The sequence below is a fragment of the Triplophysa dalaica genome, chromosome 10 (assembly GCF_015846415.1).
Source record: "Triplophysa dalaica isolate WHDGS20190420 chromosome 10, ASM1584641v1, whole genome shotgun sequence".
Lineage (NCBI taxonomy): Eukaryota > Metazoa > Chordata > Actinopteri > Cypriniformes > Nemacheilidae > Triplophysa > Triplophysa dalaica.
This window is the reverse complement of record NC_079551.1, coordinates 15,186,978-15,210,103: the sequence shown is the minus strand read 5'-3', so window position 1 is coordinate 15,210,103 and position 23,126 is coordinate 15,186,978. Positions and strand designations below refer to the sequence as shown.

Here is a 23,126-nt window from a genome sequence, read left to right as displayed (position 1 = left end):
GAATTCGCAAAAACAAAAGAATGAATGTGTCTCCAGGGAGAATATGTGACTGCGCGAGGTCAATATGCATGAACATACCTGAATTTTTGGTTTGTTTAGTAAGTCTGTCATGATTTGCACAGAGGACCTAAAATGCAGACAGCAGTTCTTGAACGGAAATGACTATTATTGCCTAAACAGGAACAACGAAAAGACCCACGATGGGGTAAAACAAGACAGGGACAGATGTGAACGGTTGACACATTCGCGGGATTATAACTGACAACAAGGGGGGATGGGCTTAGACGTGTGACTCACAACATTTTTTTATATATATCGTGGCCACGAATTAAGAGTTAGTTCCCACAAATTATTTATTCGTGTGAACGTTTTGCATATTTTTTTTAACCTGATTTAGGTAAATCGCGCCAACGTTTTATTAATTCGTTCCCTCGATTAACGTTAATCGTGTCCACGTTTTATGTATGTGTCTGTACAAGAAAGAGCTGTCCTTACGAATGCTTTGAAAGACTTTGACGCTGTTGACTCTGAAGAACTTTTTGATGTTCTTGATACACATGAGTGTAAACAGGTCCCCACCAAGGACACTCTGGTCCCTCTGCTAGCACAAATAGGACTAAAGGCCATCATACAGGCCTCAATGTATGTGATTGAGTCCTGGCGTCCCAATATGGTGCATGTAGCAAGTGTGCTAGCACCAGATGATCTGCATCAAGCAACTTCAAAGAAGAAACCAACTGCAAAAAGAGTGAAGGAGCTGTTACACTTCCCAGGTGACATGACGGCATCCCAGACAGCAGTTGCACGGTATATAAAAAATTACATTGGTGAAATTGATCTGAACACTCTTCAGCTTTTCCTTCGCTTCTGTACTGGATCAGATTTAATGGAGAATCCAATTACAATCGAGTTCATTGAAACCACTGATTTTCTTCCCAGACCACAAACACACACATGTGGATGCATTTTGAAGATGCCAGAAGGCTATCACAGTTATCCAGATCTCCGCAGTGAATTCAATAAGATCCTTTCAAGCTCCATGTGGGTCATGGATATTATTTAAACCCCAAAATTTAAGTGCACAGTGACCCAATGTAAAGCAATCAAGAAGAAATTTGGCACACAAAAGCACTAGATAAACAGCAATGTTGGCAGGGTTGTTACTGTTATAGTGTGTTTTACGTTGGTCAGTTTATTAATCAGTTGAGATTTTGACATCACATTGATTGAGAAAAATGGAAATTTGTTCATCTTCAGGGGCATGTTGAGTAAAAAAGTGTATTTTGTTCAGTCTTTACCATAATTACATCACAAATACTGTTGCTTTATATATTTTAGTTTCTGTTTAAAGAACTAATGCGAGAAATTTCACTTTTCTGTACATAATGCAAAGTGTAGGAAATGTGCATGTTTCTTTTTTTCAGATTTTTTATCATTTTTATTCAGAAGTTTTATTTGAAATAACTTTATTTTAACATTTTAATATATAACACTTGTGTTCTGATGTAGTATTTTTTTGTGTGGAAACAAACATTTTATGCTTTGATTTGATTTATTCTGGTAAAGTCTTTATTTTAAGGACCATTTAATTACAACTATGCAATTAACTGACCGATATTTCACCATTGCACCCCTAACAGTTCAGTAATTTGTACATTTATGTTAAGAATATGTAACAAAAACATTTATTGATATGACACAAAAAGTAAGATATGTAATTTATGTATATAAAACAAACAAGAATACCTGATTACAGGCTAGAAATATACACATTTCAAATCATGATTTACTCAATAATGCACATTATTATACTAAATTGTCTTTTAATCATTACTCAAGCAAAATGCACTCAATGAGTTAGTGTGCTGTATAGGCAATTTAATTTGCTTGTCCAATTACATTTAGACGCACAGTATCTCTAAGATGTAAATATAGGTCAAGTGCTTGTGTCATTGTAGAGGGAAACTGCAAACCTGATTCCTCCATTAGGATGGTGCACAAATCAAATACGTCCTCGTCACATAGGGCAGAACTTACAGTTTTCTTTGCAAGTAGTAAGGTCTTCTGTCAGTGGAACAATGTGGTCCTCCATACCCCACAGGTGCGGTGCAATGAACATGACATCAGGAATTCCGCAAGGCACATTGGTGTTTTTAGACGGCCTTATACGGTGAGCATTCCAAACGTCTTGTAACTCATTTAACTCCTCCTATATAAAAAGTCATTAACACATAATTTGTCTGAATATTGTACATATTTTACACACTGATTTAATAACATTTAACCAGCGTAGGGACTAGTGATGTTTAATACGAATAACTAATTTAAAATGTTTACTGTTTACAGCAGACACAAAGAATGTACTTGATACATGACCTATTGCATAGTTTTTGATACGAGTTTTGCATTATATACCGTCGTGGCAAAAAGTATTGGCAGTGACATAAATGTTTGTGTTTTGCTGCTTTGTTATTGTAAATCAGAATTTATAGGCTACTGCCACATTTGGCCACGAATGCACAATGTAAATCAATAGACGATAGCCACAACATAACGAGATCATAATGACAATTCATAATAATCAAGTCCAAATAGGCGCTGAGTGTTTGTTACACGTTTGACCATACTATAATTATTTTTTGCATGTGCCTTTTATAGTATGATAGTATTTGATAGTGACAGTATTTAAGTTCGAGTGTTTTCATTTCTGTTCAAAGTCTAAAAGCCTATTACCTGAATGGTTGACATGAATGAGAACTGTGATAAAGCTTTGTCCTTGAGCTCTCCGAAAAGTCTGATCCAGTGTTCAATTCCCTCCTTCCTCATCACTCCCCACCAACTTTCAATTGGCTGGTTTGCAGTACTTGTTCCTGTAATGTAACTGAGTTCTGCTGCTCTCTCATCATCGTCGTTCCTACGTAAATACCGCTGAATATCTCTCACCATCACATTCTCAGTGCCCATGTCAATTCGTACGAGCCTGGGACACCCTCCTAGCGCTCGAGTGTTTCAACAAAGTAGCCTCCTATAACTTGTGGGTCGCTGTTGGTAAAAGCAGCCTTTAGCCAAATCATTTTTCGAGAAAACCCATCTATGCAGCCATTAATACAAATTCCATAGGGCTTCAGTTTGTCGTATGAGTCTATGTGCCATATGAAGTTAGGTCCTTGAGCAAAATACTGTCGCCTTCTCAAGCGTCGGCTCTGGCGAGCCTCGGAATTAACAGGATCAAGCAAAGAAATAATGATCGTTACATCTTCTTTTCTGATTCTAATTCCTTGATGAAAACACTTTGAATACATCCAACGATACCCATGATCTCTTCCTGATCCTTCTAGCTGATGAACAATAAAATCAATACCAGCATCCAAATCATCATGTCGACGCCGGTATAGCCCCCTTGCCCTCAATATGCGATGCAGGTGCCGCTCTGATAAGACGATTCCTTGCAATGCAAGGCTGCGGAGAATGTCTTTATAACTCAATCCCAGCTCAAAATATATATCAATTAACGTTTCTCTGTCCATAAAAGTAGCAACGTCTAAATTAGTAAAATACCGATGGTTTCATTAAATTGTGGGAACAAATCAATAAAACGTAAGCACGATTAACGTAAATCGAGGGAACGAATTAATAAAACGTGGGCACGATTTACGCTTATCGAGGGAACTAATTAACAAAACATGCGCGCGATTTACCTAAATCGAGGTAAGCAAAACGTTCACAGGTTACGGGCTCCGTAGATATTAATTGGAATGCACATTAACAATAAAAAAAAAACATTTTAAGTGAAAATTAGTTATCTCATTTTAGAACCAAACTTTGGAACCAATTTGAATACTTAATCACACACACATATATATATATAAAGCTTACAGAAGCTGATCATTAATGCCTATATATGTATATTTAATAAAGCTGCATATGTATCCTAACTCTGAAATGCCCGCACCATTGTGACAATATCATTATTGAAGTAAATTCCACAAAATACTTTTCTTAATCCATATTACCTACACCTAACTTGGACGCCAAATTAGAAAAAAAAAACTAGATAAACACACAGTAACAATTATAAGAAGATGAAAAATATTTCCTTATGATGAGTATAAACCAACTGTCATGAGGACACAACTGTAAGGTGGTGAAAATTGTGAGAAGAACCACCAACCACCCACTGGCCCAATGGCGGAGTCAAAGTGGTGTAGCCGAGGCATGCACGCATTCCGTCTCACCGGTACTCTGTTATTGTTAACATTATTTTAACGTACATTTTCATTTTCATCTCATTTTCTTTACAGTCATTTTAAACCTTTTTACGTGTATTCTACATTTAAAATAATGCAGTCTGTTTTTTACGGCAACATTTACTTCATACGTTAATATCTTAACCTTAAATTATTGACACAGAGATGTTGACAAAGTTACATCTGTATTCTGTAAAATCTTTCAAATGTCTTTTTTGTAATCTTGTATATGTGATGTGTTTAAAAGATATGATGCTTTGTGTAAAATATTGTATTGAGGTCAACAGTAGGCCTGCTGGGATAGACCTGTTTTTTCAAACCTTTTTCCAATTCTATAACTTCATATTTAAAGTGTAAGTGAAGAATTATCCATAAATATTTAACTGAACAAATTGCCATATGTTACTAGAAAAACTAACAAACAGGTTGGGGTTATGGTTGTATAGTTTAGTACACCACTTTATTTTGTTAGAACTACACCACTGATTTCAAATGATACTAAATATGCATATGAAGATTCTTCGTTCTTATAAGAATATGGTATTTGTCATATCCAATTCATAGGTGAGCTTAGAGGTGCTCTGAGCTTGGTGGGAGAGAAAGAGAAGAGGGGGAGAAGAGAACAGATGTGAAGGTGTGTGAGTTTGTCATCATCATTCATTGTTGTGTGTTGTGTGGGATAGAGATACAAACTCTGTGGGGAAATCATTGTATTTGGTGAAGGTCTGTGTTCCTCAGGATGTGGTATAACAAATATTGTGATACATCTCTTTATTTGTTAATTTTTCTTATTATGAGAGCAACCAGGGGATAAAACAACCAATGAAACAACCATTTGAAGTGCAGTCAGAATTGTTTATACACAATATAAAAACAATTCCTTAGAACCATTCATGAACAAATACAACACACCAATAGTACCAAATCTTTATAAGCTAACCTTGAAGGTAACACAATAAAACACTCCCTCATACTGAATATACTGTAAGCTAAAATAATTGTTCCCTCCACAATCTACTTTAAGTCTAACAATCACTGAATACACGTGTACATAAATTGATCTAAATCAATACAGATGCCAGTATAAATGTAAGGTCAAATATTCCATAAAAGTAAAACAATCATCTAAAACATATAAACCATATACCATGAGTAATGAAGACTATATAAATGAATCAAAACACGTGTTGATTAATACCATTGTATGGATTATAGTGGTTTGATTATACAAGTGTATATGAATACAGAAAAGAATAAAAAGACAATAAATGGATTATAACATAAGCTTGTGTGATCTTTAAAAGCGATGCCAAATAAAATGTTCCGATTTCTTGGCAATGGGCAACCAACAATCACCCCTAAGATAGTTCCCTAACTTTACGCATTCAATAAGTATGAATGAAACAGAATTTCAAAAAAATCTCCCAAAAATGGCACAATGCTCTATGATTTGCCAAACAATTACATTTTGTAAGTAGAGCTGTTCTTCTCTAAATCAAACATTTAGGCCTTAAAATGCTACTGTTACCTCTGAAAACATTTTCTTAAATTGCAACACTGTTGGGGATTTGGTCTGGGGACAAATAACAATAACTCATTGTTAATCCTTCGTTCCTACGCTTGATGGCGTCGGTCAGCTCCTTAAGTGTGTTGCGGAAGGTCATAATGGCTTCCTTCACTGGTTGCTCGGTGAAGTACATATCTGGATACATGCCTAAATACCGCTGAGGAAAAATGAAAAGGTCAAAATTAATTAATAGTAATTATTTAACAAGGTAAACTGGTCCTTTATTTAAACTTTGGAAAGTGCTTTTGCAATAGGACACCTGTTGAGATGTTGATGGATTATTTTGGCTTGAGAAAGCCAACATAGTGTTGTTTCACTTTAATTTTTATTTATTATTATTATAATTAGGGGCCAAGCCCCAAAGGGGCGGAGAACCAATTTTTTTTTGTTAGTTTTTAGGGGATAAGCCCCAAGGAAGATGTTCTTGTCTCCACTTTTCATTAATGAGGCAAACTTGTGAGCCGGTATCCCACAATGCTGTAGTTTCCACAACATTGAAAAAACATTTCACCATACATTTCTCTCCGATTAGATTCAGTAATTGGGCATTGCGTTTGGCAGACAGCTGATTGGTACTGACAGATCTGATAAGCTGTAGGTAGTTCTCTTTATGCTTTGCTGCTTCACAGGCTTCTAACTGCTTAATGTTATCACAGAGGATTTCCCTTTGATGTTGCAGACTTTGTGATACTATGGTGTGAGCTGTCACAGACATGTTGTCAACTGAGTGTCTTCTTTCTGTTCTGCCTGCAGGTGGTCCTCTACATCCTCTGGAAAGATCCCCACTTTGCCCGCAATTAAAAAAAAACAATGGTCACACTGCTCACCACGACCCAGGTCTTGACATCCACGACACCCTCGTTTCCTTTCTCGGGGCGGTGCGCCACGGTACGTACTCATGATTTTCTTCATCTCGCCAATCTCCTCTCTCAATTGCTTGACTACCTCATAAAGCTCAGAGTCTCGCTTATCCATGACTTGTGGTGTTTTCAAAGCTTTCACTTGTGTGTATGTAGACTGTTCTTTACCTGCGAGAGAATGGATAATTTTCTCTTGACTCGTATGTAGTTCTGCTTGAACCTCATGAACTTTTGCCTCTATCACGTGTGCATTTTTCTTGAACTTTTGTTGTCATTCCCTCTCAAGGCTTGCAGCTTCGTTCATCTCCGTGATGAGAATTTCATCTGTGACTCTCGAATCATCAAGGCAGGCTTTAAGCTGATATTTGATGTGGTCGTTGGACAATCCCGTCCCCAGTGCACGTAGGAACCTTCTTTGTATGAGATCTGCACTGTATGATTCTTCTCCATCAGGCTCTCTGGCAGCAGCCAGCAGCCTTTCTTTCAACTCTATAGCCCGGAAAAGGAAATTTTGTGGTGACTCACGGCTCTCCTGAGTTATGTTTATCAGTCTATGATACAGGTCTGTTCGTCTGTTCGGTGTCCTTTATTTATTCCAGCATCATATTCTGGTGCATCAAGTTGTTGTATGACAGCTTATTGTTCTGTCCCCGTTCTCCTATATGACCATTAATCTTAAAATCACGTCGAATGGTGTCTTCAGGAATCGCTTGCTGCTGGGAAAGCACAGGGGGACTAGACACATCAGGAACTTTCAAACTCAAGCGTTGGATTTCATTTTTCAGCATATTTGTGGACGATTCAAAATGATCATGCAATTCTGTGTACTGCCTCTTTAAATCCGCGAGCTCCGCAGAACTCCTGTCTGTGTCGCCGCCGCCATCTTGCATCGCGTGGTCGCTGCTTTGCGTCTTCCCGCTAGCAAACTCTAACAAGTCTTTAACATATAGACGGGCGTCATTATCATCTGTCTCTATAACACCGTCAACTGCTTCACTGATTAATCTGATCAGCGAGTGCCGTTTACTCTGTCCCTCTTCAGACACTTTTGGATATTCACAAACCTCTTTCAGTTGATCCAGCTGCAGGCGGAGCAGCGCCTCGCTTAGCCGATCCTGGAGCTGCTCTAGGTCCATGCTCAGCATCGTGACACACTCAATACGGCACTGCCAATCCCATCCTCGTCGCCAATTTTTGTAACACACTTGAAGAAGACTACAACAAGCGTGTGATTCAGGTGGGTTCTTTTATTCAACCAGCACATTCACGATCACTCCATAGATCTCGTTACAGATTTTTACTTCACAACCACAGACTCGTGTCCACTCTATCCACTCGTCCGCTAACTCTTCCTCTTTTTGTTCACACAGGGAGTTTCTATACCGCGGTTGCCACCTAGTGGCCATTCATTACAACATTGAATGTGTCCTTTTGGTAAATATTTAAACATTAGCAATCAAAATGTAACAAACATTGCAAAAATAAATATTTGGGGGGCTAACTCTTTCTGCTCATTTAAACAAATTAACACAAATCTCTACATGTACGCAGGAAAGTAATGAAATTTTACACACAGATACCGGACAGTCCTAACATTATCCAAGAAAATGTTGTGGTTCTATCTCAATTCCTTTAGCGGCACCGCCAGTCCAAAATTTCATGTACATCTTTGCCCATAACTTCTGGACTGTGGGCCGTAGAAAAAAAATCATATTTTCCTCTGAATCCTGATGTACCATATGGCTTAATTTTCCGTCATTAAAGTTTTCCTGCCATTTTTTATAATTTGATTTGTCCGAAATTTGGTATGTAGTATGTAGAGACAGTGCTGACAAAAATTGATCAAAGGATTTTCGCTTGGTCAATCTTGGTCCAGAATTGGTCAAGTGTCGCACAGCGTGTCAACATATTCAATGGAGAGCTCGCTAAAATGAATTTGATGCTGTATCCTTCCCAAACTTTCACGTATCAATGCAAAAGTGTCATCATAGGCCCTACGAGGTAAAATGCTGTGTTTCAGTGCAGCGTCACGTAGTGGTCCGAATTTATGAAAAATGCCTATTTTGCCAATCACTTGCAAGCGGTTTGTCCAAAAATAAAAAGTTGACCTCGTTGGGGGGTGTGCTGAGTTGAACAATATCCATGTCAGACATTTTGAATAATGTGGCAAAATCCTGTATTTTACACACGCAAAAGGGCATCATAACAAAACTCGCTATAGGCCATCAGCACGCAAAGTCACAGGTTCGATTCCCGAGAGGGATGTGTGTTGCTTGTATACAGGTACATCTATAAAAATATATATCATGAAAAAATTATCAAAAATTTCCTGGTGGTAGATTCTTTGACTGTGGATTTCAGCAAACACAGTGGACCAACACCAGCAGATGACTTGGCAGCCCAAATCATCACTGACTGTGGAAACTTCACCCTGGACTTTTAGCAACTTGAATTCTGTGCCTCTCGACTCTTGCTCCAGACTCTGGGACCTTGATCTCCAAATGTAATGCAAAATTTACTTTCATCTGAAAAGAGGACTTTGGTCCACTGTGTTTTCTGAAGTCCACAGTCAATGCAACCATCTTGCAGGACATTTTGGAGCACTTCATGCTTCTTTCTGCTGCCAAGGTCAATGATGCTGATTTCATTTTCAAGCAGGATTTGACACACTGCCAAAAGTACCAAAAGCTGGTTCAATGATCATGGTGGTACTGTGCTTGATAGGCCAGCACACTCGCCTGACCTGAACCCCATAAAGAATCTATGGCGTATTGTCAAGAGAAAGATGAGAGATATCAAAGCAACCTGGGCTTCCATTACACCTGAGCAGTGCCACAGGCTGATAACGGATTTCTGGCTCTCCTTTTTTTTCGCTCTCGTTTGTCTGTGCCAGCAGGCATTTCTTGGGCTGCTTTCTTTAGAACCAAAGGGCCCCATCGTGCAAGTGTTTTTGCTAGTTTCAGCCCTACGCAGTTCTCGTTTCCCCGTCCTGCGTCCAGCAGATGCATTTGCACATATTTGTGCGCACGTGGCGTGCTGGTCTGTAAAAGAGGTCTTTTTAGGCGTCATTGGTTGCGCGTTGCTATTTTGAGGAACTGAAAATAGACTGTACCATAGACCAACTCAAACCTGGTATAAACAAATTGAGCCAAAATTTAAAGAGCGCCTTAGTAGAAAATGCGCCTCTGGGCGGGTCCACAATGGGCTTTCACTAAACTTATTAGACAGAGGGAAGCGCAGCAGCACACAAACATACCAAATATAAAAAATAATGTATTACAATGTCAAATATAATAATTGTGTACATAAAGATGAAAATACAGGTTGTCCTGTATTGTCCTGTGGGTGGTCTGCTCGCGCGCTTTAACCTCACACACAAGTAGATGCGTTTCCTCTCTGGAGAAGCGTCCAGTCTTTGCTCTTGCAAATTCTGCCGTGTAAGTAGTGAATCTGCCATGTCGCTAGCAAAACTGGAACATAAAGGGAACGAGAGATGAGACTATGATTCTAACTGCACATTACGCCAAAAAAACACCCATGATTCATTAAGAGAATCGGGACAAATGTTAAGACGTTACGCCTGGTGGCGCCGACCATTTTCCAGTCGTTAAACTTAAAAGAGGATTCGGACACGCCCCTGAGTGCACCTGCGCCGTTGAGCATTAGACCATGCGCTTAGATTGTTAAAATAGTGCCCTGAGTGTGTTCATTATACCAAAGTGTTGTTGCTGCTATGTTTAATCTTCTTTAAGCGCAGAGGAGCAACTGTGTCTAGTGTTTCTGAGAAGGTTGAGTTAAATTTCACAGTGGTAATATCAAGATCTTCTGCGTTATTACTCATGCTAGGGAATTGAGACATTTTAGGCAGGTTATCGAGAAACGAATATTTGGAAGTTGAAGTTATTGTTTGACCATATTTGTAACAAGGAGTTTGATTTACAGCCATAGGCCAGTGAAGCAAACACAAAACTAGGTAATGATCCGAAATGTCTTCGCCCTGCTGAATTTAACGTCGTACACATTTATACCGTAAGACAGTATTAAATCTTAAGTATGATTTCGAAGGCGAGTGGGTCCTGACACATGTTGACTAACGCCCATGGAGTTAAGAGCTATCTTTAAAGGCCACTCCTAAGGCATCTGTATTATCTACAGGACAAAAGAGATCTTGTAAAGTGCAGCAACACGTCTCCCTCTGCCTTTTAGACGAGGCTCATGTTTATAATAATTATCTTGAGGGACAGATTCATTTAAAGTAATATAATCATCTGGTTCTAGCCATGTTTCTGTTAAACAGAGCATGTCTTTTTTTAATAAAAAGTGCTTTATTGGAGAGAGATCTTATATTTAACAATCCGAGTCGTGAAAGATCACGTGAAATTAACTGCTTTGTTTACTTCTGTTTCCCGGTGAGATTACGTAAGGCGTCCATTGGTATGATAATCTTAATATTATCCTGTATTTGGATGTTTTAAAAATGTCTATTGATGTGCAAATATGAAATAAATAAAAATCCAATCAATTAATTTTTATTTTTGCACTTGCTACATTTATTCTTATTTATAAACACAACTTTACGTCCAACGTTTTCTTCTCTGGACATTTCACATTCATAAATGCAAGTTTACAAAGGGCAAACCTATTTTTGTAGTGCTTGAAAAAGAGATTCAAATGTAGATGTAATGCCAGGTTTAAGATTTTACATAAGAGAATCTGATAAGATTCTCCTTATGTGTGAGCTGCAACCAGAATTTCAAATCTGTCAGGATTTTAAAACTCCTGTAGTCTGAGCCAGGCTTAAGATTTTACATAAGAGAATCTGATAAGATTCTCCTTATGTGTGAGCTGCGACCAGAATTTCAAATCTGTCAGGATTTTAAAACTCCTGTAGTCTGAGCCAGGCTTAAGATTTTACATAAGAGAATCTGATAAGATTCTCCTTATGTGTGAGCTGCGACCAGAATTTCAAATCTGTCAGGATTTTAAAACTCCTGTAGTCTGAGCCAGGCTTAACACATTAACATGAACAATCGCACATTTGCGATCCAAAAATAAGTAATGCAACGCAATAGTCAGATATAATGATCACCAGAGAGAAGCAGCTGAAGATCGTACTGACGCGTGGATTAGATTGCAGTTTTTATGTACAAACAGTGTTTCCAAGAACTAATCACTTATAGACCTTGATTGAGCATTTATGATTACGAAACGTGATGAAACGCCATGACTATGGACGTGTAAACATGAACACAAATGGATTTTAGCTGTTCAATGAAAATAACCGGTGGTCTGTTGTTTTAAGGGGTCGAGTTCTCTCACTATTACATAGTTTTTGTAGTCTGCCAACAGAAACACAAAAATAATTTTGTACTTAAGAACCTATTTATTGTTCGTGTGAATTGTTTTTATATACTATATACGACAGCTCAGAGAGTAGAGATATGAAGCAGACCTTGAAGAGCTTAACTTGTCAGATACTACATGTTGACGTCGCTGATATGCAAATTTGCATGTAACGTCATCTGGCGACATTTAGTGACTTTTCGGGCAGGCTTTAGCTACTTTCCATTAAATAGAGTTGGCAACACTTGTGTAGAGTTGTGTGTATTATGCATGTGGGTGTGTATGAACCTGTTTGCGTACATGTATTCTATTTGTGTTCACTTTGTTGTTTTTACTTGAACAACTTTAATGTTTTGCTTATAGTCAATATGTTTCATTTACAGCTGCTTTGTAACAATGAAAATTGTATACAGCACTATGTATATAAAGTTGACTTGAATGGAGTATCTTTGTTAACTATTGTTAGATTACAATTCATTGTGCACACTTCGGTCGCAAAACTCTGGTGTGTCAATAGTTGCCTGGTCAAGATTTATTCTCCACACATATATATTTTAGGGATGAGCCGGTAGTAAGTGATGCCAGTGTTACACGGTGGGCGGCTATCCAACCAATTAAGTTACTTGCAGACCGTCCTACTAATGTTTTCAGTTTTAACAAATAAAATAAAATTAAGTTGTATAATGAATGCAACAGTTTGCGAAGTGCATCCACTTGTTTCAGTACGAGCCACAGTCGCCGGACAGAGAGCAGCAGGAGTCACGTGACGACAGTAAGGTGCGATGATTGACAGGTCATGAAGGCGGACGAGACCTTTTGCTAATACGTTTCATTTCTACGTTTAAAATGAGTGAATTTGTCCATGTTTTATTGTCTTATAATCATTCTGTCATGAATTATGTGACTGTTGTTCTTCCCAGCCGGCACATGACCGACCTTCAACGTTGAAATATGGTTGAAATAATGACAGTTGTTGTTTCAACGTTGAAACAACGTTGATATAACGTTTAATGCTAAATGGTTGAAAACCAACCGGTACATTACCAACCTTCAACGTTGAAATATGGTTGAAATAATGACAGCTGTTGTTTCAATTTTGATTGAAATGCTAAATGGTTGAAAAAGAGTAATAAAAACACTTATAAATCCAATTTTTTTTTACAAGATCCACATGTCGAATCAATTAATGTATGCACAGAATAAATAAATTATTAAGATCATTATGATTATTATTTGATTATCCATTTACATTTTTATCATGAACCTTCTGTTATAAATATTATCAACAGCAATAAAAGATTGCACTGCTTTACCACACTGAAACAATTCCTATTGGTTATTTAACCTTATTTGCTTTGATTATGATTGGTTAATCTGTCTGTCATTCATGAAACTGGCCAATGAAACTGTGCGCGCCATTTTATGTTTGAAAATATGACCGTTATCCTGACCGTCTTTCTGATCGAGGACATAATTTGAAGCGAGACTGGTCTGGCCAAGGGAAGAGCACGATAGAAAGTGGTCTGCGAGGGATCAAAAAGGTAATTCTGATTACACAAATATACGCAAGGTCATGAGTGTCAGTTCTTGGAAAATTGTAAATGCACATTTTGTTAAATGAATTTTCTAATTCGATATTCAGGGAATGCTTTTCCACATTTGTGTCGCGGCGGGCTAACGTTACTTTTACAGATGTCGATTTAGGCCTAACGTTACTCGTGCCGCTTCAGTGTCTTTTTGTGCTTTTGCGGTTGCTACGTCCATTTTAAGGGATAAGACATTATACGTGTGCACACAGATACAAAATTTCAGGAAAAAATGTGTAACGTTACATAAGCTAAATTTTCCGTTTGTCGTCGTCATTACTGTCCATTCACGGTAATATCGCGAGATTGGAAGCGAGACTGGCCAAAGGAAAGAGCATGAAAGAGATGGGCGATATGGAAAACAATCCAATCGAGTTTATTTTATTTTATGTGTTAAATATGATTCACAATATTATCACGATTGTTTTTCATGTTAGTTTTACTGTTTTGCAAGTTGTCTGAGCAAATAATAGTAATGTTACTGCAATATGCTACTCCAGTGGCATATGGGTCTGACAGGGTCTGAAAATCCTGCTCAAAACGCTATGTTCCTCATCAAATGAATGACAATGGTTAGTAGGATTGTAAAATGTTTTGATGTGATTGATCAATTAATTAAATTAATTATTTAATAATCAAATATAACGACTACAACGTGTCACCAACGCTGCCTCAGATGTGTGCTTGTCAGATGTGTGACTGTTGCGGACGTGCTCTTCCTGGAACAACGCACAAACGGCAACTAAACCTAATGAATTCACAATGATTTAATAAAATAGTGTTCTCATGTTATGTAATATGACCATCTCAAATTAATCATCGTTATTATTAATCGCGTTGCAGCTTGAGTTGCGCGCGCTGAATGAATAGGCCTACCGTTAAACTGGAGCACTTTGCTAGCGCGTTATTTAACTCAAAGAAACGCATCCTATATTAGATTAATCAGATTATATACAAAATAAACATAATATTACAAAATGCACAAAATGACGTGAATGCACAAGTGAACTTGAACTAACGTGCCATTCAGAATTACTCATGTTGTGGATGCACTCTTCCTGGAGCAACGCGACACGGCAAATAAACCCAAATAATTCACAATGTTTTATTAAGTACACTTTTTTTGAGGATCTGTACTTTACTTGAGTATTATTTTTTTCCTGGAAACTTGACTTTTAACTTCACTAAATCTGAACGACAAATATTGTACTTTTCACTCCACTACATTTCTATCAAAGTAGAAAGTCGTTCCTATGTAGCAGCTTTGAAAGTTAGTTGGTCAAATTATTATTATAGTTTTTTTGACAGAGCATATCAGTAATGACTCTAATCAGGTTACATAAAGTAATTTTCACAGTATTTTTTTTTTTTAACACTGCTAAATGAATGAAATGTCAAATGTAAAAATGGTCAGACACTTTTTTCCAAAGCGACTTACAAATGAGAACAATAGAAGCAGTTAAACCAAAAGTAGGACAACAATTTTATGTAATTCATTTTTTTTTTAAAAGAACAGAATAGAATTGAAGAGAAAATTGGTATTACTGGATCAAGATGTTTGAATTGAAGCAGACATATATGATGTATAATGTGCGAAAATGACTGAGCTGGCTTATCGAAAACAGGGAAGCTACTGTGCATAAGGTCAATTGTGATCCTAATAACTTTGACATCCTTAAAAGCTTTTCCATAAATTTATAGCAATTTTGTTGATCTTGGCTGTTTTAATTTTTCCCTTTAGATGCAGTCATCAATGCACACAACACAACCAGTACAAAAGTAATGGAGACCATGTCCAAATATTTAAAATATGCACCAGAGAGGATGTGTGGTGGTGGCCGTAAGAAGACTCTTCCTTGAAGACACCTTTTTTTCCTTCTTCTTTTTTAATGACTGTTGCTAGTAAAATGTTAAGTTCTACTAAAGACTTCTTGTTCTACAAACTTTCCTTACTTTTACTTGGATTCTTTTTCACTTAATTGTTGAGATTTTAGAATGTTACGAAATGAGTACATATGTTTGTTATTATTTATATATATGCTATTGTGTATATTTGCAGTGTGTATGAAATTAGAATTGAAAGCATTTTCCCTCTGCATTCTGATATCATTAAACCCTTAAGAAAGTGCTTTGTTGTTGAATGAGAATTTTTTTCAATAAATTATGTGAAAGTGTAAATGTGGAATATAGATGTATATTTAAATTCTAAGAAAGTTATTTTTCCATTTGGTGTAACTGTTCAAAACTTTTTCTTTAGAAAATGAAGCATCTCATCCCTGCACTGCAGATTAATGAACATCTAATTGTTAGAAAGAGACTTTTTTTCTTTTATGCCGTCCAATTGCAAATCATGTACATCAAGTTTTATTAGTTGCAGAAAACACTATGTGTACCGAAAATCATAGTTTACATCTCAGTGTTGACGTTTAAGCAAAATTACAGGTACGCCGGTGAAACAGGGTTACAATATCAACGTTGATTCAATTTGCAAAATCGAAAGGTGATTCAACGTCGACAGAAGACCATAACCCGAAAGGCAAGAGTGAAGACGTCGCGATTTCAACGGTGAATCAACCTTGTTTCTTCCGCGGTGAAACGACGTCACAATATCAACGTTGATCCGTTTTGCAAAATCGAAAGGTAATTCACCGTTGATTCAACCATGGTACCTGACGTTGTTTCAACGGTGAATCAACGTTGAAATGCCGGCTGGGTTTTTTTGGGCCATGTGGTGCTTTTGGTCATTGCTGCTTTTTTGTTCTATGCCCATCACATGTTCTCATTATTGATTTGTTGGTTTCACCTGAACCTTGTTAAGCTGCCTATATATACCACTGTCGTTTTGAGTTCTTTGCTCAGTCTTGAGTTGACACCGGTGCAGTCCTGTCGACTAGCCACTCTGTGAATTGTTCCTTGGATTACGAGTTTGCCTCCTGTGTCTGGATTTATGGACTTTGGCTTTTGCCTGGATTTATTTTGTTTCTTTATTTTTGTTTTTGCCTGTTCCTTGTTGGATATTTTTTGGATATTTAAAGCCCCTTGAACTGAGTTATTGTCTCTGCATTCTGAATCTAAAACACACCACCTTGTGGCACCGAGGTAGTGCTCCTGCCTGTTACGCAGGAGACCCAGGTTCGATTTCCAATCGGACATAACACATTCAAACTGATAATAAACCACAATCTAAGCAATTCTTTGGAAATAAGAGTTTTTTCTAAAGATCCATTTATTTCTGTTGACAGGTACAATATTTACATTTATACATTTGGCAGACGCTTTTATGCAAAGCGACTTACATTGCTTTATCCTATACTATTTTTCAATCCCTTTGTGGTCCAGGGTCACATTTATCGTGGATTTTGTTTTTTTTTGCCACTGGCTTGCTCAATGGAGACAGCTGACTTTGCTTCTTAGATTTTTAATTTCTGACATAATTTTATTTTTGGGTGGAGTGGTGTCACTTTCATAATATTCCGGTTATTGATACCGGGTTTAGGGATGCACCGAAAGGAAAATTCTTGGCCGAAACCGAAAACCGAAAAAGAGGAAACCAAGGCCGAAAGCCGAAACACCGAAAGAAATTTGGCCAATTATTAGTACCCTTGCATTTATGGCTATTACAGTGTACTAACTTTACTAAAATCAAGGCATTGCAATTGCATAATTAAAGTTTCAAAGAATAAATCAATTACAAAAATGGAAATGTTTATTTAGCACATTGCAACAATGCACAGTATAAAATAAAATTCAACTAAGATGTTTAACTTGACCCCACTCATGTGTATATTAAATAATAATGTACAGGGTACTGGCCTGCTGAAAAGTTGTACAATTAAATGTTCTCTCATGAAAACAAAGTGCATTTAGGTCAAGTGCATTTTACATTTTTCTCTGTAGGACTACTACATAATAGTGTATCCAAACAAAGACTGCCATAGCCCATATGTTAACTGTAGAACTTTAACAACAACAAATGCACCAAGAATTGCAGATGTGCAAAGTTGATAATAAGTAGCGTAAAATAGAATAACCTACTTATTCTGTCGTCTGAAGCGCTATGATGTTCAGGAACGGAATTTTGGAGAAAAACGTGTTTAAAGTTAAGTTATTAAAATAAAAGCCCAACAGTCCAATATCACAAGTAAAAATCACTTTACAGTGGTAAGAGACTTACTCTAATAACAATTTAGTAAAATAAACAATTCCTAGTGTTGAAGTCTATAAAAATACTGTAAAAAACCGTTGGAATAAAACGAAAGTAAGGAAAATGGTGCAGCGCACATTTAAAGAACGAGAGCTCTGCCATTATCACTACACGAGGAAACATTACGGACAACAACTAATAAATAGTGAAGCAAGTTTTAAGTTGTTTATCATGCGCATAGTGTTTGGACTTTTGATCATCTCTTGTAGGTTTTGCGATCGCGGTCCGGCTCGCGTGAGCAGTGGAGCGGGCATAACTCCTGGTGCTGTAGACGCGGAGCTCTGTCATCTCACGAAAACATTGTATAGAAAACTTTGCATGCCATAGTTTACACAGGACTGGCGGGAAATGTGCATTAATACTTCTTCATTCTTCATGTTATGTGGTTTACTTTGATAGGTGAACTGTCTTTCCCGCGTCCCAGCGTGACATCCGACGGGTTTTCCCAAATCGCATCACATGTCTAGTCAGTCAAATGACAACGACACGCAGATCGCTTCACGAGCATATCCCGCTGAAGGGAAACGGGTGTTTACAAATTGCCCTCATTGTAATCTGGCAGAATGACGGCGTCACTGGTAAAAAAATCTGTCAATGACAAAGAATCTTTGGGATTACGCGACCTCTGGTTCACACACGTAAAGGAATATTGGTCCCACTCTAGAGCCCTGAGGGTGAATGCAATTTAGGAGACGCTTTAGTGCTGCGATTAAAGGAATAACGTCCGCTACAGATGCATCAAAGGAGATGTCTGTTTGTGTCATCACAACATTTCGGCCGTATATTGTTTCGGTGATAAAAGTCTTTCGAAAATTTTCGGTGGCCGAATATTCGGTGCATCCCTAACCGGGTTACATGTGTTAAGCAAAGTGAAATGTATTATTATTGTTTTATTACCCCTCAAGTTGTTCCAAACCTGTATAAATGAATATATTTGGAAGAATGTTAGCAACTTACAGTTCTGGGGCATCATTGATTGCCATAGTAGGAACAATGACAATAGTAGTCAAACGTGGCTCAGAAATGTTTCCTAAATTCTTCAAAATATCTAGTTTTGTGTTTAACAGATTTGTGATATTTTATTAACCATAACGTTTTTATCTAAATTTAGCTTTAGCATTGTTGATCAGCATGTAAACATTTGTGACCCTCTGAAAACCCAGACTTAAGTCTCATACTCGAATTAAAATATTATTAGACAACAAGCATCAAACTTTCACTAAGGTTTTGGTATTATTCAGTCAATATTGAAGATATTGTTATATTTTTACAGAATACTCTGTAGGATGATTTTATGAAGGATATTTGATGGGTTTTCACAAGCAAGTTCACATTTTGTAATGAACAACGTTTTAATTGGGACATTATTTAAAGATAAAAGTAGTTCTGGTATGAAAGTGAAAAGGTGAAAATGACAGGGAAAGGCTAATTTAGTAAGTAACTTTGTTTTCTGTTTATGATTTTAATTGTTACATTACATTACATTACTGTTTGCATGTTGTCAGTAATTTTTTTTATTTACAAATATTAATGATCAGACTTCTATTAGGACAGCATTCCCCTAAAGCCACAGAGCCTATACATACATATATCAAAATATTAAATAAATGGCCTGATAAAAGATCTAATCTTTTATACAGTATATCCAACCGAAGTAAATTGATTAGATATTTATTTATTTTCAAAAAACATACTGTCCGGAGAAAATATAAAGACCAGTCCTCTTGGAACTTTAATTGAATACCCCTGATCTACAGCAATAAGTTGAATTTTTAATGTATTTGAGCCATCATATATTTTAAAAACAATCTTTGGCCTTTTAACTCGTACCTTTATGCTGTGTACCCTCAGCTAGCAACAGGTTCATTCTTTTTCACGTGATTTAGAAAAGGCTACTGCCATATCCAATACAATTTCAAATGGATATACAAATCAGATGTCAAACCTCATTTTCCTGGAACCGACTGAGGGCCCAAACTGTCCCTAGAACCTCAAAGCTACAACCACGGTCAGGCAAAGTATTCATGATATGTTTCAGATCCACTGAGTCCTTCTCTCGGGGAGGCGGCTGGCGCATGGTGGAAGGACTGTTGGGAATCCAGCCATACCACTCAAACTGGAAACATAAGTTAATCTTTTAGATATCATACAGAATTAGGCCCAGCACTCTCTAGTGCTCTTACAAATGATCTTAAAGTTTGTTATCTCACCTGTCCAAAGTTGACTGCGGCATGCTGTGCTGAAGCTGTGAATATTACTGCAGTGAGGTACTCGACTAGCTCCTCACGAGTTTTCAGAGACTGTGGAAACTCTGTAAACAGTTACAATTTGATTTTATCTTGTGTACAAATTAAGTTGATTTGATGCACACAAACATGCATATAGAACATAGAAGAAATGACATGCTAGCACAGACAAAAGTACACTGACATTCTGCTAAAGCTGAACCTGTACTCACTTTTACCCTCAGGGTCCTTCCTGTCACTGATGAAGTCCTCCATCCCAAAGTTAACGTTCTTAACAAAATGTTGAATCTCCACATCGGCTTTAACCTTCTTATCGTCTTCATAGTAGATCTTGATCACCTGGTCAACAAAACTACAGGAAGATCCGTAAGATGACGTATCAAGAAAGAAAGAGAAAAAGCTCTAGATGCCAAACATGTTCATTGGGCTAATTTTTACTTTCTCACTAGTAGTACAGAATCTGAACTGTTGTTACCCTTCCACCTACCTGTATATGGCCTCCCAGATCTTCATCCCATCATCTCTATAATAGTAATTGGGAGTGTTTTCCATTCCCCGAACATTTATGGCCTCAGGGAAACACATGGACTTGTAGGTAAAAGTCTCCATGGCCCTTTTCATCAATTCATCCATCCCAGAAGCACTTATGCTACTAATCTGGATGCAGAAAGTTCAGTCAATATTTTGTCTAAATATTTTCAGATATGAACTAGGTCATAAGCACATGTGTAGCATACTGAAGAGACCATCTTTGAGATTAAGCTTTATTCAGGCTGTTATTGTGTTTGCAGATACACGGCGTTGTTTCTGTCTTAACGCCCATCCAGCCTGTAACACCAGTTTCATACTGCACGCGTGAGCAGTGCGTGGGTGGAACAGAAGCAGCGTGTAGGGAGAGCGACGGCAGCACTTGCCCATCGTCCTTTCATACCGGCAGCGTATGTACCGTGCACCAGAGTCCTGCAATTGGGCCGGCACCTGACAGGTGAACAGCTAATATTTGATGTAACGGGTGGAATAATTATCCACGTGTCATTTGCAGTTTGGGTGCGGGTCATAAATAAACAGGCGCGGGCGGAATGTGGGTCCAGAAGCCGAGAAGTCTATTTCAACTCAACTCAGATGAAGGAGCTGCTTTTACACCCATGGTTCTCAACTCTGGCCCGCGAGATCCATTTTCCTGCAGAGTTTAGCCTGAACTCTGATATTAAACACCTGAACAAGCTAATCAGCGTCTTTATGAATAGATGCGTTGAATTTAATGCTGCGTTGCGCAAATCTATCAGCATATGACATTTAAGTACCGCAAGAGCAATTCAACTGCAGATTGCTCTGTACGGATTTGAATCGCTCTTGCGGTACTTTAATGCGACAAGCCAAACAATCTGTGCAGCCCTACATTAAGTTGAACGGGTCTGTTCCTGAAGTCACTGATTAGCCTCAACAGGTGTTTAATATCAGAGTTTGGGCTAAACTCTGCAGGAAAATGGATCTCGCGGGCCAGAGTTGAGAACCACTGTTTTACACGGTCCTGTGCTTATTTGTGTTCGATGGCGTATGCGGTTGACAATTGGCTCATATGGTTTTAATTTAAATTAGGATAAAACAAATTCAGATAATTTGTTCTTGGAAGAATTAGATAAATTCAGTTCATATTAAAATGAAGGGCATTGCAGACTCCAGTGTTGTTAAAATAGTTAAAATCTGAGAGTCGCAAGTGACATTGCTGGTGTGTTTTTTATAAGCTATAACTGAAAAAACTATTTTGTCAGTTTAATCTTCTAGTTCTATTGTTGCTTTCCCATTCCTCGCATCAAGCACCGCAAGCTAAAGAGACTCAATTCAGCTGAAACCATTAACAGTGGATGACATTATTTTAATTATTTCACGTATTTCATTTATATGTGATTTATGAAATGTGTTAATGTATTAAAATAGTTGTTCATATGATATTAAAAATACTTATAATTTTTTTCTGTTAAATTATAGCTTGTTGCATTAGAAAATAAATGTGTACATGCATATATGCATCTACGTCTATTTACTGCGGCTGCGGTTCGGGTCGCGGAGTATATGTCAAACGGGTAGGGTCGGGTACGGAATGAAAAACGTGTTTTGTGCAGTTACTTTAACACTGCCTCCGAAGTCATTGCGTGAGAAGTAGGCAACAAGCTTTTGGACGGAGCTCATACCACAGCCTCTCAGCTCCTACAGTGTTGTTTAACCAATAAAATTATAATTTTCTTTGTTTTTTCCACTTTAGAAAATGTCAACTATCTCCAACAAACATGAAGAAGCACCACACCATTTAAACAATAGAAGAATATGTTTTTATCTAATAAACTGTGCCCGTTTTGTTATTTTACAAACAGGGTCTCATGTGGTACAGATCCATGTGTGCGGATGACATGTGGAAACTGTTCAAATGAAACGTGGGTTTTGCGGGCACTTTTTTGGAAATAACACAGCTGTAAAAGATGGAGAAAACATCACCTTCTTTAACATTTACTCCCGTTTTTTTGTTCACATTTTTTCCACATTACTCAAGGCAAGTACATTACATTTATTGACAACATTGTGGTCGTATGCTGTGCCTATAAATAATATGTGTTGCTATACAACTGTAAACCCTCTAATTTTTTACATTTTAAATATAGCAGAATCCAGAGCTTATCCAAGATATACATTTTTATCAGTTTGTGTGTCCATGGAATCGAACCTACAATATTTTGCTCAAACACTGTGCACAATGAACGCTGCAATATCTGGATATTATAAATAATATAGTAAACGACTACAACTATTTCAATTCTGCGTCTCTTTATTTGTGTATCATAACGTATTGAGCCAAAATCTTAAGTTTGGCTAGACACAGAGCAGAAGTTGCTGTCAGATGCAGATTCCTAGATGGAGAACATATGAAGAGTTTGGAATTCCGTTTTTAAAATGTTTTTTTTTCATTATGCATTCGAGTTAATATGAATCAAACTGTAGTTGATTAACTCAGAAAATACAGCTAACCAACCAAATAAAAACATGATAATATAATAAAAATATATGTTTTTTTTACGGA

General features: G+C 37.4%; 1 protein-coding gene across 1 annotated transcript in view; it reads right to left on the bottom strand.

Annotated features, from left to right (window-relative positions):
• Nucleotides 1-5,003: 5,003 nt before the first annotated feature.
• Nucleotides 5,004-23,126, bottom strand: part of LOC130430795 (polyunsaturated fatty acid 5-lipoxygenase-like) — a 69,601-nt gene continuing 51,478 nt past the window's right edge. Inside the window, exons 11-15 of the mRNA XM_056759948.1 lie at nucleotides 20,541-20,710; nucleotides 20,266-20,405; nucleotides 20,018-20,118; nucleotides 19,753-19,923; nucleotides 5,004-5,971 (exon numbers count right to left, since the gene is read on the bottom strand). Coding sequence (XP_056615926.1) covers nucleotides 5,792-5,971; nucleotides 19,753-19,923; nucleotides 20,018-20,118; nucleotides 20,266-20,405; nucleotides 20,541-20,710 — 762 coding nt within the window. The 3' untranslated portion in view covers nucleotides 5,004-5,791. The remainder of the gene's footprint in view (nucleotides 5,972-19,752; nucleotides 19,924-20,017; nucleotides 20,119-20,265; nucleotides 20,406-20,540; nucleotides 20,711-23,126) is intronic.